Source organism: Coregonus clupeaformis, chromosome 17 (assembly GCF_020615455.1).
Source record: "Coregonus clupeaformis isolate EN_2021a chromosome 17, ASM2061545v1, whole genome shotgun sequence".
Classification (NCBI taxonomy): domain Eukaryota; kingdom Metazoa; phylum Chordata; class Actinopteri; order Salmoniformes; family Salmonidae; genus Coregonus; species Coregonus clupeaformis.
Genome location: NC_059208.1, coordinates 29,203,535 through 29,223,579, shown reverse-complemented (window position 1 = coordinate 29,223,579; position 20,045 = coordinate 29,203,535). Strand labels below are relative to the sequence as shown.

The 20,045-nt window shown below is 42.9% G+C and overlaps 1 protein-coding gene across 3 annotated transcripts in view; it reads right to left on the bottom strand.

Moving 5' to 3' along the window:
• Positions 1 to 20,045, bottom strand: part of LOC121586245 (growth factor receptor-bound protein 10-like) — an 81,661-nt gene that overhangs the window by 43,367 nt on the left and 18,249 nt on the right. Inside the window, exons 1-3 of one of the 3 annotated variants that reach the window (XM_041902790.1) lie at positions 17,498 to 17,584; positions 15,325 to 15,398; positions 619 to 712 (exon numbers count right to left, since the gene is read on the bottom strand). In XM_041902790.1, the coding sequence (XP_041758724.1) occupies positions 619 to 712; positions 15,325 to 15,327 (97 nt within the window). In that variant the 5' untranslated portion in view covers positions 15,328 to 15,398; positions 17,498 to 17,584. Of the gene's footprint in view, positions 1 to 618; positions 716 to 15,324; positions 15,399 to 17,497; positions 17,619 to 20,045 lie in introns of those variants that run through there. The other 2 variants (XM_041902788.1, XM_041902789.1) reach the window with 2 other exon arrangements.

Genomic DNA, 20,045 nt, shown 5'->3' with positions numbered 1-20,045 from the left:
AAGCTTAATTATAATGGCACCCCATGTCTTTACAAATCACCCTTTGAACTGCTGAAATGTTTACAGCGGAAGAGCCCCTGAATATATATCCTAATCTGAATTTAATGAGCGACGGAGCCCTCTGCAATAAAATGCATCAACAGTAACCCCCTAACCCATATCAAAGCGCGTGCATGCACACACAAACACTGAAAAAGACACACACACACACACACACCTTAAAAACCACAAACACAATTGTTGATTAAACTGGAATACAGAAAATTAGATTGCAAATCTCAGATCTGGGAATTAACAATGTGATACTGTCTGAAGCTGCAATTCCAATACAAATAGGCCACATTTCAGAAAATAATATTGTTAGTGATGTTAGTATTCTCAGAGAAAAAACTGTGATTATTATATATTTATCTTTTAAAAACAGTTGTCTTTGTTTTCTGAGGTCAATTATGCACCCTAAAATATGATGTATCCTACTCCTGGAAATGTACTGACAGACCATCAATACTTACACCATATAACAAGTCTACATCTGTCAAATAATTTGAGCAGTGACACAATAATCTAATGAATATTTCCATGCCAATTTCTAAGTACTGACATTCTAAGAACACCAACCTTGATGGTTAGGACAGTTCCGATTGGTTGACTTCTGGAAACTCGGCCCAATTAGATCTGCTGGTCTGTGATTGGAGGCTCGGTCTACATTGTCCTGCTGAGAAAAAAGCCAACAGAGCAGTCATGCCAAAAGCATTTATTCACAACTTCAGCATTACATCATAACACTGCATTTGTCCTTGTCTATCTAGTCTAACACACAGAGGAACATTCATTTGGTTAAGACCTTACTGTATGTAGTATCAATCTGGGCAATCATGAGGTTGAGAAAACAACACAATCTCAATGTACAGTGCCTTGCAAAAGTATTCATCCCCCTTGGCGTTTTTCCTATTGTGTTGCATTACAACCTGTAATTTAAATGGATTTTTATTTGGATTTCATGTAATGGACATACACAAAATAGTCCAAATTGGTGAAGTGAAATTTAAAACATAACTTATTTCAAAAAATTCTAAAAAATAAATCACGGAAAAGTGGTGCGTGCATTTGTATTCACCCCCTTTGCTATGAAGCCCCTAAATAAGATCTGGTGCAGCCAATTACCTTCAGAAGTGACATAATTAGTTAAATAAAGTCCACCTGTGTGCAATCTAAGTGTCATATGATCTCAGTATATATACACCTGTTCTGAAAGGCCCCAGAGTCTGCAACACCACTAAGCAAGGGGCATCACCAAGCAAGCGGCATCATGAAGACCAAGGAGCTCTCCAAACAGGGCAGGGACAAAGTTGTGGAGAAGTACAGATCAGGGTTGGGTTATAAAAAATATCAGAAACTTTGAACATCCCACGGAGCACCATAAAATGGGCCGCCCACCACAACTCACGGACCAGGCAAGGAGGGCATTAATCAGAGAGGCAACAAAGACACCAAAGATAACCCTGAAGGAGCTGCAAAGTTCCACAGCGAAGATTAGAGTATCTGTCCATAGGACCACTTTAAGCCATACACTCCACAGAGCTGGGCTTGCCAGAAAAAGCCATTGCTTAATGAAAAAAATAAGCAAAACACTTTTGGTGTTCGCCAAAAGGCATGTGGGAGACTCCCCAAACATATGGAAGAAGGTAATCCAACACCTCTCATCACCCCGAGAACACCATCCCCACAGTGAAGCATGGTGGTGGCAGCATCATGCTGTGGGGATGTTTTTATCGGCAGGGACTGGGAAACTGATCAGAATTGAAGGAATGATGGATGACGCTAAATACAGGGAAATTCTTGAGGGAAACCTGTTTCAGTCTTCCAGAGATTTGAAACTGGGACGGAGGTTCACCATCCAGCAGGACAATGACCCTAAGCATACTGCTAAAACAACACTTGAGTGGTTTAAGGGGAAACATTTAAATGTCTTGGAATGGCCTAGTCAAAGCCCAGACCTCAATCCAATTGAGAATCTGTGGTATGACTTAAAGATTGCTGTACACCAGCGGGACCCATCCAACTTGAAGGAGCTGGAGCAGTTTTGCCTTGAAGAATGGGCAAAAATCCCAGTGGCTAGATGTTCCAAGCTTATAGAGACATACCCCAAGAGACTTGCAGCTGTAATTGCTGCAAAGGGTGGCTCTACAAAGTATTGACTTTGGGGGGGGTTAATAGTTATGCACGCTCAAGTTCTCTGTTTTTTTGTCTTATTTCTTGTTTGTTTCACAAAAAAATATATTTTGCATCTTCAAAGTGGTAGGTATGTTGTGTAAATGAAATGATACAAACCCCCCCAAAATCCATTTTAATTCCAGGTTGTAATTCAACAAAATAGGAAAAATGCCAAGGGGGGTGAATACTTTCGCAAGCCACTGTATGTTTGGCTTGCAGTGCGTGTGCGGTCAAGCGCGCGTGTGTGTGTGTACAGGCCTATACTTGGTTCTCCTCCTGCCGGTCTAAACCAGAGCATCCCCTCAGAGCAGGGCAGGGCACCACCATGACATAACACACCAAGTTGCCTCTTCTTCCACCCAACCACCCCATGTTTTAGGCTGGATATGAGATCAGGTTAAAGAGACTAATGAACTAGAACCACCTTCTGGGTTGAGTAAAAAGACTCCATACTAAGCTGTTGTCTTCAGTCATGGCCTAGGAAGCAGTTACTGTTGCAGTAAGCAGTTGTCTTCAGTCATGGCATAAGAAGCAGTTACTGTGGCAGTAAGCTGTTGTCTTCAGTCAAGGCCTAGAAAGCAGTTACTGTTGCAGTAAGCTGTTGTCTTCAGTCAAGGCTTAGAAAGCAGTTACTGTTGCAGTAAGCTGTTGTCTTCAGTCAAGGCCTAGGAAGCAGTTATTGTTGCAGTAAGCTGTTGTCTTCAGTCAAGGCCTTGGAAGCAGTTACTGTTGCAGTAAGCTGTTGCTAGCTAGGTTGTCCTAGGAGATGGGTTGTTATTTTACCTGAAATGCATATGGTCCTTTTCTTTGCTGGATCTTTGTAGAATTCTGACCAGGAGTCATATAAAATAGCGTGTTTGTATACTCCGATGATTAATCCACAGATAAAAAGGGGAAGCCTAGTTAGTTTTTAGTTAGTTATCGTTGATTAATCTCTCCTCGTTCATCTTTCAAGCACCCACTTTGGTTTGTATGCTTGTGAAAACCAATGAGAAGATTGCTGCGCGTCGAGCATCTCAAATAGACCCAAGTTAGTCCACAGCAGAAGGACTAGTTTTTCAGTCTATAGGATGTTAATCCGGGCATAGAATGTGTTCAGAAGAACCATAAATTTTTACAATTTAGTCATTTAGCAGACGCTCTTATCCAGAACGACTTAGAGTTAGTGAGTGCATACATTATTATTTATTTTTCATACTGGCCCCCCGTGGGAATCGAACCCACAACCCTGGCGTTGCAAACCCCATGCTCTACCAACTGAGCTACATCCCTGCCGGCCATTCCCTCCCCTACACTGGACGACACTGGGCCAATTGTGCGCCACCCCATGGTCTCCCGGTCGCGGCCGGCTACGACAGAGCCTGGATTCGAACCAGGATCTCTAGTGGCACAGCCACTAGACCACTGCGCCACTCGGATGTGTTCCGTAGAACGGTGTCCAGAGGAGATAGTACAGGTGTGAAAAGCGATCCACAGGGAGAACCACAGTGTTGAGAGCCAATGTTCAGAGTTCTCCCCCGTGTTTATGCTCGTTGTTCGGTAGATAGGCTAGTTGTTTTCTTTAAAGCAACTTTGCTTTGTTCTGCCTCAGAGGTAGGCCTAAACAGCGAGTAGCGGAAAACTTGATATGATTACAGGGCTTCCCACAGAAACACATGCTCCCAGAGAACACTGTCTTCTTGGACAGACAAAATCCCTACAAAACAAGTGTGGGAGATCCATAATGTCAGCACTGATTGGAGCATTCACAGCATGCCCCAGGAACAGAATGTACTGTGGTGTACTACTGAGTTTGGCTTGCTAGGGTGCTCACACACACACACACGTCAAGACTAAGACCTCTTTTGATATGGCAGAAAAAGCTGTAGCTCTTATAATGCCTCAGTGAGAGAGGTAATATGATTTATGAAATGGTTTTGTTGTGAAATTGAAGAGGGTTGAACATTCTTTCGTAATTTTGTACACTGGTTTTCATGGTCGACCCTTGGTAAGTATGATTCACAACTTGAAGGAGCCCACTTCAATAAACAAACACTACACAATCTTAGTTAGGCCTCTGGCCACATAGCCTATTATAACAAAATGTGTAATAATAACCCTTCTAACCAAAAAAGTATCATCTACGCCATCTAAATCCCAACATTTAAGTTCCGTTTTTAATATGATCTAAATCAACTCACTGAGAAAAAGCAGCAGCAGTATAGTGGCCCTCTACACTGTCGTCCTCCTGACTCCAAGCTAATCCCAGTGCAAAGTGTCTGGACATAGTCGACACCACCAGACTAGACAGGGCTAAAGGTCCAGCTACCAGAGTGTGACTGATCCCTCCCGCCCAGCCCCGACCGACTCCCCCCACCCAAACGGCTGCAGCCAGTGACATGCTTGCTGGGACGGGGCCAGCCATGTATGCCAGTCCCAGCGAGCCCAGGGTTCAGCTCCAGTGAGCCCCAGCCCCCCGGCACCAAACGCACCTCAGCCTTTAACTTTGCTGCTTTATACGGCTATCTGGGACTGGGACTGGTCTGGTTAGAGCACTAGACCCTCATCTGCTGGGGACTGAGGCATTGTCTTCCCCTTCCTCTGTTTAGAAAACATCCCCCTCCCTAACCCTTCCCGGGAATTAGCAGACCTTTAAAGCATACGTTGGGTTGGTCTGGACTGTCAACAAAAAGCCCAACGATCACACATCCTTTGACACCCCCTTGACAATTGACTGAATGTTAACCTTGGCAATTTGGGAGCCAAAACATAGGACTCTCTGTTTTTGCATAATTCTCAGCCATGTTTAGAGGGGTGGTATGCGCACATCCATGAAAAAACTTTTTCTAGGTGCTGGATCCGAGAAGACAACATAGAACAAAAAGTAAATCTGCACACTGGTATAATGCTCCCAAAGATTTTAATAGAACTACGACAACGTTTTGTTCGCTTTGACAGGATAATTCTTCTCAGCCATGCCAACTCTTACAACAGTATTACTACTCTATTTTAACATGGGGTTGGAAACGAACACCTGCTCAATTCAGACACTCTGAGAAGAAGCTATTAACCTAAACACTACATGTTGGGTTTAGAGTGGTAAATAGAGTACAGCGACCAACCCACTACAACACTTTGTTCTGGTAATGCTATCTAAAAACATGGCCACCTACATTCCACACCATAGAAATATAATTCATAGAAGAATTCATATTTTTCTATGATCTACTCTGCCACAAACTCAAACGTACGGTTAGTACGTAGAGAGGGGTCATAGTGAAGTTGGGGTAAGATTTATGAAAAGGGGCAGATATAAGGCAGATATGGGACCAGGACTAAGGTAGGGGCCAAGACAAGGTCAGGGTTAAGGGTTTAGAACAGGGACAGTGCAAAGGTTCAGGCTGAGGTTGGGGGTTTGAACAAGGTCAAGACAAGGCCAATGTTAGGTTTGTGGTGTTGAAAGGGGAGTGTCTGACACAATAATCACACATGGGTCCTTCATGGGGCTTTGCTAAGAAGAAGCACTATGCTTTGGGATTAAAAATTAACTTGTGTTGTGTGCGATAAGCGGAATTCAAAGACTATTGACTTGCTGACAGTCCTCGTAAGGGCTAGTCTGTTAGAATATCATATTCTTAAACCCCCTGAGAGCAATTTGAGTTCATTATTAGCCTACATAATTAACTAAGAAGATTTAGTTCAATTTGGACTTTCCTCACTATGCTGTCTCTGTGGAGGATGAGAATGAGAGTAAGTGTGGCCTATTATTTGTTTCCACAGTAATGGGTGGATATAGGATAGCCTAACAATATAAAATAAACATAGCCCCTTTCCATATGCATGGCTACCTCACTGAACAAGTAGGGACCTATTCATGTTTAGGCCTAGGTTCTATTATGGTAGGCATATTCATAATACTCAACACTGACTCATTTTCCTTAATAACTGACGTTGTGGTTTTGCATAGTGCATTAATAACTTTTATGAGTGTCACGCCCTGGCTCTGGGGACTCTTAAATGTTGAGCCAGGGTGTGGATTTTCTATGTTTAGTTTTCTATGTTTTTTGTTCTAGATCTTTTAGTTCTATGTTGGCCAGGGTGGTTCCCAATCAGAGGCAGCTGTAGCTCGTTGTCTCTGATTGGGGACCATACTTAGGCAGCCTGTTGGCACCAGTTAGTTTGTGGGATCTTGATCCGTAAAGGTTTGGTGTGTGTAACCTCAGGACTTCACGTATCGTTGGTTTGCTGTTTTGGTTTTGTTCGTGTGTTAAGTACTAATTAAAGATGTACGCTTATCATGCTGTGCCTTGGTTCCACGAGTCATCAGTCAACGTTCGTGACAGAAGATCCCACCTAAAGAGGACCAAGCAGCGTGTCCAGGAACAGACAGCCTGGACTTGGGAGGAGATCCTGGACGGGAAGGGATCCTGGACTTGGGAAGAGATTCAGGCCGGAATGGATCGTCGTCCTTGGGAGGAGACTGTGGAGGCGCGCTACAGAGAGGAGCAGCGGCATCGCAGAGGGTACCGGCCGAGGAGGAAGCCCGAGAGACAGCCCCAAGAAAATGTTGGGGGGGGGGGCTAAAAGGGTGGTTGGCGGAGCCTAGAGTTAGAGCAGAGCCAACTCCCCGTACTCAGGCTAGGAAGCGTGAGACTGGGCAGGCTCCGTGTTATGCGGAGCCACGTACTGTGCCGCGAGTGTTCCGGCACAGTCCTGTACGTCCGGTGCTAGCACCACGCACTAGTCGTGCCAGGACGGGGTGTGCCGGCTCAACGCTCGTGGCCTCCAGTACGCCTCCTTGGTCCCGTATATCCTGCGCCAGTGCCACGTGCTGTAGCGCCAGTACGAGTGCACAGCCCTGTACGTCCTGTGCTGATGCCTCACACATATTGTGTGGAAATAGGCATTCAGCCAGGACGGGTTGTGTCAGCTCTCCGCTCCAGACCTCCAGTCCGCCTCCACAGTCCGGCCCGGCCCGTTCCGGCTCCCCGCACCAAGCCAGTGGTGCGTGTTCCCAGTCCAGCCCGGCCTGTTCCTTCTCCCCGCACCAAGCCAGTGGTGCGTGTTCCCAGTCCAGCCGGGCCTGTTCCTGCTCCCAGCACCAAGCCAGTGGTGCGTGTTCCCAGTACAGCCCGGCCTGTTCCTGTCCCTCGCACCAAGCCAGTGGTGCGCGTTGCCAGCCCGGTCCGGCCTGTTCCTGCCCCTCGCACCAAGCCAGTGGTGCGCGTCGCCAGCCCGGTCCGGCCTGTTCCTGTCCCTCGCACCAAGCCAGTGGTGCGCGTCGTTAGCCCGGTCCGGCCCGTTCTTGCTCCCCGCACCAAGCAAGTGGTGCGCGTCGTCAGCCCGGTCCGGCCCGTTCCTGCTCCCCGCACCAAGCCAGTGGTGCGCGTCGTCAGCCCGGTCCGGCCCGTTCCTGCTCCCCGCACCAAGGCAGTGGTGCGCGTCGTCAGCCCGGTCCGGCCCGTTCCTGCTCCCCGCACCAAGGCAGTGGTGCGCGTCGTCAGCCCGGTCCGGCCCGTTCCTGCCCCCCGCATCAAGCCAGTGGTGCGTGTGTCCAGTCCGGCACGGCCCGTGCCTGTTCCACCGGTGCCTGGTCCTGCACCGGTCAGCTGCTCCACTTCGGAGTCAGAGCAATCCGCTCCACCGGGGTCCGGTCCAACTCCAGTCAGCGGATCCACTCCGGAGCCAGAGCAAACCGCTCCACCGGTGTCCAGTCCAGCTCCGGCCAGCGGCTCCAGTCCGGAGCCGGTAAGGTCTGGTCCACCGTCGTCGGGTCCAGCTCCAGTCAGCGGGACCAGACCAGGGGCACAACGGGGAGGTGGAGAAAAGGTGGTGGACACGCCCGGAGCCGGATCCGCCTCCGAGGCGGAATGCCCACCCGGCCCCTACCCTCTTGTGTTTGTGTGGCGCGGTCGCAGTCCGCGCCTTTTGGGGGGGGGGGGTACTGTCACACCCTGGCTCTGGGGACTCTTAAATGTTGAGCCAGGGTGTGGATTTTCTATGTTTAGTTTTCTATGTTTTTTGTTCTAGATCGTTTAGTTCTATGTTGGCCAGGGTGGTTCCCAATCAGAGGCAGCTGTAGCTCGTTGTCTCTGATTGGGGACCATACTTAGGCAGCCTGTTGGCACCAGTTAGTTTGTGGGATCTTGATCCGTAAAGGTTTGGTGTGTGTAACCTCAGGACTTCACGTATCGTTGGTTTGTTGTTTTGGTTTTGTTCGTGTGTTAAGTACTAATTAAAGATGTACGCTTATCACGCTGCGCCTTGGTTCCACGAGTCATCAGTCAACTTTCGTGACAATGAGGCATTTCCTAAATGTTAGCTCTCTATAAAACCAGCATAACCCTCACACTAAAGATAATTTACATTTCTCCACCTTGAACTTACATTGGTCATGCTATTATGTTCAAAAGTCACATTGTTTAACTCTCTTGAATAAAAACAATAACAACATGTGGTCCAATTGTCATAGTTACATTTCATTGCATGGTAACCTAACTACATGGAGATATATTGTGGACTAGAGGCTAGGGTGAAATAGCCTACTCTACTGCTAGATGATGTCAAACTCCTAGTCTAGTAGCCTAGGATACTTAGCCCTCCAACATCATGGTAAAGTCAAATTTCAATTTAAATAGCAGATTTTATTGCAGTATGTTTATATAGATAAGCCTACTGTTTCCTCTGAGGTTTCTCTGGTAGAGAGAGAGAGGCTTTGAAACACTGAACTTGTTTTTTATTTTACAAGTCAGGGCACATTTGTAAAGTAACCCACTAGATGCCTAAAATGCATCCTGATTCAACAAACGCAGCTCAACCCAAACCTTTCCTGTCGGTCTGTGCCACAAAAATAAAGCAAAATAACCCGATTTTTGAATCTCCCAATTTGCTTCCAAGAAAAACCAAAACAAGAAAGCTTGACTTCCAGGAACAGGAAACCATATGCGTCTGCCAGAATAATCCCCACTTCATTCACTCTAAAAACACCTATAAAACTCAAGGCAAAATGTACTGCTCTGCGAAGACCGATGTGTTTCAGTAAATAAGATCAGCTTTAACGGCTACAGCAGCGTGAAGCCAGAACCTCTGTCCCAAATGGTACGATATTCCCTACATAGTGCACTTATTTTGACCAGAGCCCTATGGGCCCTGGTCAAAAGTAGTACACTACATGGGGGATAGGATGCCATTCGGGACACAAACAGAGTCAACATTGCAGCCGACCAGATGATAAACCTATAGCTAACCTATATATTTCTCTGTAGAACTTTGACTCATGCTTATATGAGAAATGTTAAAATGTGCTGCTTCACATTGCCAAATTTGCATTTCACCTCTGTCATTTCCATTGAGATTTTCCTTGTAATCGTATTCTTGTGAGTTCAATTCTTTGAATCGTTTAAAGTTGCAATACAGTGCATTCGGAAAGTATTCAGACCCTTGACTTTTTCCACATTTTGTTACATTACAGCCTTATTCTAAAATTGATTAAATTGTTTTTTCCCCCTCATCAATCTACACACAATACTCCATAATGACAAAGCAAAAACAGGTTTGCAGAATTTTTTTGCAAATGTATTACAAATAAAAAACAGAAATATCACATTTACATAAGTAGTCAGACCCTTTACTCAGTACTTCTGTAGAAGCACATTTGGCAGCAATTACAGCCTCGAGTCTTCTTGGGTATGACCCTACAAGCTTGGCACACCTAAATTTGGGGAGTTTCTGCAGATCCTCTCAAGCTGTCAGGTTCGATGGGGAGTGTCGCTGCACAGCTATTTTCAGGTCTCTCCAGAGATGTTCGATTGGGTTCAAGTCTGGGCTCTGGCTGGACCACTCAAGGACATTCAGAGACTTGCCCTGAAGCCACTCCTACGTTATCTTGGCTGTGTGCTTAGGGTCGTTGTCCTGTTGGAAGGTGTACGTTCGCCCCAGTCTGACGTCTTGAGCGCTCTGGAGCAGGTTTTCATCAAGGATCTCTCTGTACTTTGTTTTCGTTCATCTTTTCCTCGATCCTGACTAGTCTCCCAGTCCCTGCCGCTGAAAAACATCCCCACAGCATGATGCTGCCACCACCATGCTTCACCGTAGGAAGGGTGCCAAGTTTCCTCCAGATGTGACGCTTGGCATTCAGGCCAAAGAGTTCAATCTTTGTTTCATCAGACCAGAGAATCTTGTTTCTCACGGTCTGAAAGTCTTTAGGTGTCTTTTGGCAAACTCCAAGCGGGCTGTCATGTGCCTTTTACTGAGGTGTGGCTTCCGTCTGGCCACTCTACCATAAAGGCCTGATTAGTGCTGCAGAGATGGTTGTCCTTCTGGAAGGTTCTCCCATCTCCACAGAGGAACTCTGCTCTGTCAGAGTGACCTTCGGGTTCTTGGTCACCTCCCTGACCAAGGCCCTTCTCCCCTGATTGCTCAGTTTGGCCAGGTGGCCAGCTCTAGGAAGAGTCTTGGTGGTTCCAAACTTCTTCCATTTAAGAATAATGGAGGCCACTGTGTTCTTGGGGACCTTCAATGCTGAATACGTATGTAAATAAGTTATTTCAGTTTGTATTTTTTTTTTATACATATGCAAAAATGTCTAAAAACCTGTTTTCGCTTTGTCATTATGGGGTATTGTGTGTAGATTGCTGTAACGTAACAAAATGTGGAAAAAGTCAAGGAGTCTGAATACTTTCCGTATGTCACTTTTTGGGCGACCCGACAAAATTCACATAGAAATATGAGTTATAGATCTATCATTCTCATTGAAAGCAAGTCTAAGAAGCGGCAGATCTGTTCTATGTGCACTATTTCTATGCTTCCCTTGCTTTACTTTAGTTTTGTACACCAGCTTCAAATAGCTAAAAATACAATATTTTGGGTTATGGAAAATATATTTCACAGCAGTTTAGATGGTACAATGATTCTTTACACTATACTTGCTTGTTTGGTCACATAAACTGAAATTAGGCGAACTATTACAATTTTGGTAATACTTTACTTGACACCCAGTGTCATAACACGTTATGACATGGTCATAACCATGTCATAACAACTGACATAACTTGTCATAGCCTGTCATAACATGGTCATAACACTGTCATGACCTATATATTTACACCTGTTTTTACATATATCGCATTATTTTATGGCTGGTTATGACACCTACGTAATAATTAGTTTTTTCCCTGCCACGAAGTTTCCTTTCGTTTGAAAGTTTGTTTCTTAAATCCTTTGTTGTTGTTGATTTTTTCATCATATTTTAAATAACACTGTCATGAAGCATTATGACCATCCTGTGTCACTTTACTTGGACTAAGAAAATACACTTTATGACACTGTCGAGAAGCATTATGACCATCCTGTGTCACTTTAGTTCGACTAAGAAAATACACTTTATGACACTGTCGGGAAGCATTATGACCATCCTGTGTCACTTTACTTGGACTAAGAAAATACACTTTATGACACTGTCGAGAAGCATTATGACCATCCTGTGTCACTTTAGTTCGACTAAGAAAATACACTTTATGACACTGTCGGGAAGCATTATGACCATCCTGTGTCACTTTACTTGGACTAAGAAAATACACTTTATGACACTGTCGAGAAGCATTATGACCATCCTGTGTCACTTTAGTTCGACTAAGAAAATACACTTTATGACACTGTCGAGAAGCATTATGACCATCCTGTGTCACTTTAGTTCGACTAAGAAAATACACTTTATGACACTGTTGGGAAGCATTATGACCATCCTGTGTCACTTTACTTGGACTAAGAAAATACACTTTATGACACTGTCGAAAAGCATTATGACCATCCTGTGTCACTTGAGTTCGACTAAGAAAATACACTTTATGACACTGTCGGGAAGCATTATGACCATCCTGTGTCACTTTACTTGGACTAAGAAAATACACTTTATGACACTGTCGAGAAGCATTATGACCATCCTGTGTCACTTTAGTTTGACTAAGAAAATACACTTTATGACACTGTCGAGAAGCATTATGACCATCCTGTGTCACTTTAGTTCGACTAAGAAAATACACTTTATGACACTGTCGGGAAGCATTATGACCATCATAATGCCAGATAGGCCTATCACGTACAGTACATGCCCTTATATCAGTCATCAGTCAAAAAGAGGGTGTCTTGTCCTGCTCCTGCATTCATCCCAGTCATCAGCAACAGAGCATTGCGGTAGGTGCATGCCTGACATCAATGTGTGCGCAATTACAATGCTAATTTAACATGGTCAATAAAAATATATATATAATATAAACATACTGTTGACACGTAGGTTATGGTGTAATGGAATGTTTTGCCTTGTGTGGTAGGTTTTGACACTCTTTTGTAGGTGTCATAACCAGCCATAAAATAACACAATATATATCACAACAGGTCTAAATATATGTGTCATGACAGTGTTATGACCATATTATAACAAGTTATGTCAGCTGTTATGACATATTATGACATGGTTATGACCGTGTCATAACGTGTTATGATGCTGGGTGTCAAGTAAAGTGTTACCCTTTGTAGCAACCAGGAAATGGCTGAGTGATTTCTGCATAGTGCATATTTAAATGTCACTTATTTTCTTTAGAGTTTAGGCCTTCACGGAATCATATTTATATTTTACAGTCAGTATAAATTGAAACAGTTAACCATCTTGACAAATGGAAACTACTTTAGCAAGTAGGCCAACCCCTATTTCCAAGAAATATGCCTAGTCTATTCAGTACACTAAAACATTAAACTAACCACAATACTATATAACACAGACTGTTGAGCTCAATACTAAGTCCACATTATTACATATTTACGAACCTCATTGCATTGGCTGTTTTCGAGTTGCGAACATACTGTATGTTACAATAGTCCGAGCGGCTCTGCGGCTTCGTGGCTTTGAACTCTGTAGCACCATTAACGGTGAGAAGCACCCTCAAAGCGCCTCATGCACAGGAGATGGTTTGAGTTTAGATTCCTGGAAGGCTGGATTAGGCTGTGACTGACCTATGATCTTGTTTCTACTATCCTATTAAGCTCCTCAACCTGTAAAAGCATTGTAAAAGCATTTCACCTTTTGAGAGACCAGGTAGGGCTGTTCACTAGGACAGAGGTTACAGGCGGACAAGAGCAGAGAGATTACCATGGAGAACTAGTGACCAACAGACACAGACAGTTTCAAAATTGTTGCACTTGACTTGTTGCAAAGTTGTAAAAATTAGCTAGTAGCTAGCAAGGCAGCCTGGCTACAATAATAGTAGGCTATGGAATGTATACCCTCATATGGAGGATCTTCTCAGGTATCATTATGAACGTTTTTGAGGATGTATTGAAGTCAAGTGTATTTTGCTTGTGTAACAGGGTTGGTTATGTTTCCACTTGACACTGCAGAAGTATGTATTCAATGTTTATGTATTCCTATTGGTTGGTTGAATGTGCATATCAATAACGTGCTATACCATTGATTACGCTTGCAGATAGGGGGAGATTGCGAACGTCAATTCTTCCCAGTCTGATATTGACATGCAAGTGGTAGGTCACGTTCTGAAATACTGTATTCTATTTTCATATTTACAATGTGTACGAGTTCACTATGTACATGTTTTGATGTATAAATATGTGTACGGTACCTGTTAGATATTGGGGCATCCTGGGATGTGCTTTTGTATGTTATTGCTGTAAGAGCGAGTTAGCTAGCATGCTCTAATTGTAATGGTCGCATTAGCTCCCTGCTAATTCAGTTATTTCCATACTAACAGGCGAATCACGAATCTACAGCCATCAACATACTGTTTTCCTGCACATCATGTGCTTCCTTGTGTTTATCGTCAGGTACTTACATGTATTATATTTTGTTTAAAAAAACTCATTGTTATGATGTTAGATTACAAAATGCCCAGTCTGATATTGACATACAAGCGACGAATCACAAATCTACAGCCATCAACATACTGTTGTCCTGCACATCTAATGTGGTTCCTTGTGTCTATCGTCAGAATAAAGACCAATCAACTGGGATCGCTGGCTGGACAGTCCTTTCTTTAAAAAGCTACACCAGTGAAAAATGTCTTGCACCGCCAGTGAACCTTCACGTAACTGTCTCACAGTCTTTGTATGTCTGCCGCTGGTGGCAAACCCAGTTACCCCTCTGGGGATCAATAAAGTTAATTCGACAGACACTTTGACCCAAAGACCCATTAGAAGCAAACCAAGAGCGAGAACGCAATCCATGTGTCCATTAACTACTAAAGATACAAATTAAACTTAACCCTACACGTAGGCCTTCAACAATTACAGTGGGGTCTGAAATGATTGACACCCTTGATAAAGATGAGCAAAAATGACTGTATCAAATAAATAATTAAAATACTGAGCTACATTGTACGCTAAAACAAATGGGGACATTTTACTATTTTATACTAATTCAATTGCTCAGAGAAAGAGATTTTGTTTAACAAGTAATCATTTTTTTTAAGGTAGGGGCAAAATTATTGACACTGCTAAAGATTCTTACAAATAATGTAGTCAAAAGTTTAGTATTTGGTCCCATATTCCAAGCACGCAATGACTACATCAAGCTTGTGATCTTTGACCCTCTAACTTTCTCACCCATCATTATTCACAATTCATTCAGGATTATCCGTAATCATGGTAGCATCCACATTAATGTAGAAGTGTTTAGAAACATATTATATTCTTATTTACAATAAAAGTGACTCCAAAATGAAACAATACATTACTTACCATTAATTTGTATTGGCCACAAAATAATCTGAAACACAACTAAAACAAACTGCAAATGCATCCAACAAGTTTGTAACGAGACAAGCTTGATGTAGTCATTGCGTGCTAGGAATATGGGACCAAATACTAAACTTTTAACTACATTATTTATAAGAATCTTTAGGGGTGTCAATAATTTTGACCCCTACCTATTTGAGAAAAAAATATTATTACTTGTTAAACAAAATCTTGTTATTTGAGCAATTGTATTAATATAAAATAATTTCCCCATACAATATAGTTCAGTATTTGAATTATTTTTTTTATATAGTCATTTTTGCTCATCTTTATCAAGGGTGTCAATGATTTCAGACCCCACTGTATGTACTGCACTATTATATACTGTACCATCTTTGATGACAGAAGTCTATCGATCCATCACTGACTGACCCAACACGGAAACATGATGCGACCTTCCAGATCTACCAAACAAAGAAAAACCAGACTTCTATTCATTAGGGCACGCAACGTAAAATGCTTAAAAACCTTTTGAAACAAAACATTTTAAGTTTGTGTCAAGACCCTCCCTGTTTCAGACATTTTCTTCTGTTCGGTGACTAATGAACACGACTCAGAAGATACCAATTATCCTTCACTGGCATCCCACCGGCATCCCAGACCATAAGCACAAACTCATAACAGGACTACAAACACCTGACCTTTCACACAGTGTTTAATTGAAAGTAGAGCTGGGACGATAAACCGAAAATTATCGATCACTTTTGCTGATATCGTTCATTACTATAAGTAGCCTATACTAAAGAAATGTAAAGTTTGAAATGAAATACGTTTGCTAATATGGGTGATTGTTAATGGGACAACTGCCATCAAACTAGTAGTAGTAGTTTAAAGGATCATAAAACAATTTTTATAAACGTATAGTTCTATTTATCATTATCGCATCAATTCAGGCAATTTATTGCGATATGGATTTTGGTCCATATCCCCCAGCTCTAATTGAAAGTACAAAGAAACTGAGACATTTCCATCCATATAAAATCCAGTTCAATAGTCCTACTCAATACAGTAATTAAGTTGGTAAGCTTTCCTTGGAGTGCTGTGGCAAACCTCCAGTCAGCTTACCCAGCTCTCTCTCACTCCCTCTCCAACACCGCCTTGGAGCTGAGCCCAGAATCCCATAACATTTACTAGTTATATAACCCCAGGATAAAGAGGCTGTTTCTGCCCATTATTTACCAATTAAAAAACTGACAATGTAAATGAGCCCGTCGAGGAAGAGATCAGATGCATAGGCTAGCTACTTCTAGGAACTGTTAAACTAGTTGAGATACTTTGTGTTCAGCAGTTTAGCTGCATGACTAAACGAGTGTATCTTATACTAGAAAAGTGGCCATATCCTATTCTTTAGCCTTAACCACAGTGAAAGGCCAAGGGAGAGGCTGGGTGGTGGATGACATGCTAAAATCCCCACAGCACAGGCTTCCTAAATAGCCCTTTAGGGCTGGATGGGTCGAACTCTCCCCTACAGGGCGAGTGACCAGGCTGATTGATAGCCTATTTCCCACTGAACTGCTGCATGTGGAAACAAACAACGTAAAATAAAATACAAAAAAGCCCCTCAAAACAATCCGGTTAATCCGTTGATTGAGGCCACCGCTGACGGTCTTACGTCGAGTCCAGATTCCCCATGCTGGGCCATGCACCATGTGAATCACCATCAATGTATTCAGCCCAAAGGAATGTGCATCCATGCCACTGCCATTCATTGGCTCTTCTGTTTTCATTCATGCTCTGCCCCTAAATCTATTGGCCATGACAGGTACATTCACAGCAAGTTTTTTTTGCTACAGCCCAGCTGAGAGAGTGGGGCTCTGGTTTTTACCTCTCTCTCCCCTGTCTTCCCTCAGCTCTGGCTCTGGGGTGAGGGAGGGCTTATAGCAGGGGTCCTGGGAGTGTTTAAACAGTCTTTTCCTAACCACTCCATGTATAGTTTTATAAACAGTTCCATATGTTAGATGCATATAGAGTGTTTTCTTTTCTTTTTTCACGTTTATGACCTGTGTAAATATGAGTTCCAAATCCCAAATGGTGCCGCTTCAGCAAACACTATAATATTACCACAGCTAATAAAGGGCTTATAAAATATGGCAGACCTGGGTTCAGATAGTATTTGAAATCCTTTTAACACTTTAGCTATGCTTGCTTGAACTTGCCTTGTGAAAAAGTACCAATGGAATACTCACAAAGGTGAAAACCCCGCCCAACTGGCACTGCAGCTAGGCTCAAGCAAACACTCAAAGTTACTGAAAGAAAGCTAATCATATTTGAAACTAGATGGTGAGGTTAGCTATGGTCTAAGCCAATAGTTTTAACATAAAACATCACGTAGTAAATGAGAGTAATTGTAACATTCGTAATTGCTATTCCAAATTAATTGATATCTCTGACATATTAAAACATTTGAAATCTACAAATGAACACTCAAGACCAAAGAAAAAAAGGTAAATGTACTGAAATATAGATGGTACAAAACATCTAGTAAAAGATATGTATTATTTACCTGATAATTTGGATGGTGTAGAAAATAATCTGGACATCCGGCTACAGCCATGTTATGGAGCTATTTCTCAATCTCTGTTCTTTGGGATTTCACATTCACTTTTGATAGATGATGCAAGAACCTGTAGAAGAAAACAGGAGAGATTAATTAAACTACATATGTAAAAATGTTGCTAATGGGTCCGCAATAAAACATTTGTTGCATAAAGCTTACTTCAGTTTTTGATTATTTTTTACAACTATTTTTACTGCATCAAGGATAGCATACACAGACGTTTCGGGTTAACATCCTTCTTCAGTGTGTATCTTCATGATGGACGTTAATTAAACTAAAATGCTTCAGAAGGAAAAGGAAGTCTCAAACAGTGGAGACTAATATAGCACAGAGCACATCTTAACCCACATAGATCTACAAGTCAGTAAACACTAGCCTAAACAGTAAACAGCTTCTAGCAGCTAACAACTCTCAGGTCTTAGTTAAAGGCTATGGTATGGTTGGTAAAACGTTCTAAGTTGAAACCACTGTACTCATGTGGTGTGTGGATAGAAATTAAACCTATAGTGAACGTCCGCACTCCAAAATAAAGGTTTTTTATGTTGCTTTTTTAATCATTCTGAAGAGGTTTATAGACTACAACTGACCACCTTTATCACCCGGCCTAGCTGGTGGTGTTGATCGTTCCAACCCAGTTGAAAACAGATACAAAAGGAAAAAGGAGGTGCAGATCAGATCATGTAGTATTTTGTTGCAACCACTCTGAGAATCCTGGTTAGTCAGACAAGGTCACATTTCAAAACTTATGAGAAACAGAAACAGCAACTGACACAACGATGCTGTTATTCCAAGCCCTTCAGCCAGTACTTTGCTGGTGCTTCCTGTGTGTGTTGACATGTAGCTAAAGCCTCATCCAATCCCTGGGTCAAGACAGGAGAAAGTTCAAAAACAAGTTGGACCTTTGGTCTATTTGAACATCTTAAAGTCAGTATCCTATTAACCTCTTGGTAGCCTACACCTACAAATACAAACACTTGTAAACATTTCCCCCGAAATAAAGGCCCTATACATGACAGAGTCGTCTGCAGGCTTAGGCCTAGCACACTTTCTCACTGAATGAAGCTGAATGCCTTTTTGGAGTTTCCCCTCCCCCAACTCAAACCACAATTACCTTACAATACTTTTGTATACATTTACAGTAAGACCAGAACCATAGATTTAGCGAGTTTGGACATATACACTGAGTGGACAAAACATTAGGAACACCTTCCTAATATTGAGTTGCACCCCCTTTTGCCCTCAGAACAGCCTCAATTCGTCGGGGTATGGACTACAAGGTGTTGAAAGCATTCCACAGGGATGCTGGCCCATGTTGACGCCAATGCTTCCCACAGTTGTGTCAAGCTGGCTGGATGTCCTTTGGGTGGTGGGCCATTCTTGATACACAAAGGAAACTGTTGAGCATGAAAAACCCAACAGCAATGCATTTCTTGACACACTCCAACCGGTGCGCCTGGCACCAACTACCATACTGCCCTACCAAGCAAAAAGACAGTAACTGCTCATTTGGTCAAAAATGAGTTAATGTCATTTTTGCTACATTAAATACATGCTTAATCATGTGGACAAGTATCCTGCCTCTATTGTATTATGTTTTGGAGAACATGGGGGTAATGTTAGCAGTAACATAAGGTTACTGTGAAACAAAGGTACAGTGGGGGAAAAAAAGTATTTAGTCAGCCACCAATTGTGCAAGTTCTCCCACTTAAAAAGATGAGAGAGGCCTGTAATTTTCATCATAGGTACACGTCAACTATGACAGACAAATCACATTGTAGGATTTTTAATGAATTTATTTGCAAATTATGGTGGAAAATAAGTATTTGGTCACCTACAAACAAGCAAGATTTCTGGCTCTCACAGACCTGTAACTTCTTCTTTAAGAGGCTCCTCTGTCCTCCACTCGTTACCTGTATTAATGGCACCTGTTTGAACTTGTTATCAGTATAAAAGACACCTGTCCACAACCTCAAACAGTCACACTCCAAACTCCACTATGGCCAAGACCAAAGAGCTGTCAAAGGACACCAGAAACAAAATTGTAGACCTGCACCAGGCTGGGAAGACTGAATCTGCAATAGGTAAGCAGCTTGGTTTGAAGGAATCAACTGTGGGAGCAATTATTAGGAAATGGAAGACATACAAGACCACTGATAATCTCCCTCGATCTGGGGCTCCACGCAAGATCTCACCCCGTGGGGTCAAAATGATCACAAGAACGGTGAGCAAAAATCCCAGAACCACACGGGGGACCTAGTGAATGACCTGCAGAGAGCTGGGACCAAAGTAACAAAGCCTACCATCAGTAACACACTACGCCGCCAGGGACAAAAATCTTGCAGTGCGAGATGTGTCCCCCTGCTTAAGCCAGTACATGTCCAGGCCCGTCTGAATTTTGCTAGAGTGCATTTGGATGATCCAGAAGAGGATTGGGAGAATGTCATATGGTCAGATGAAACCAAAATATAACTTTTTGGTAAAAACTCAACTCGTC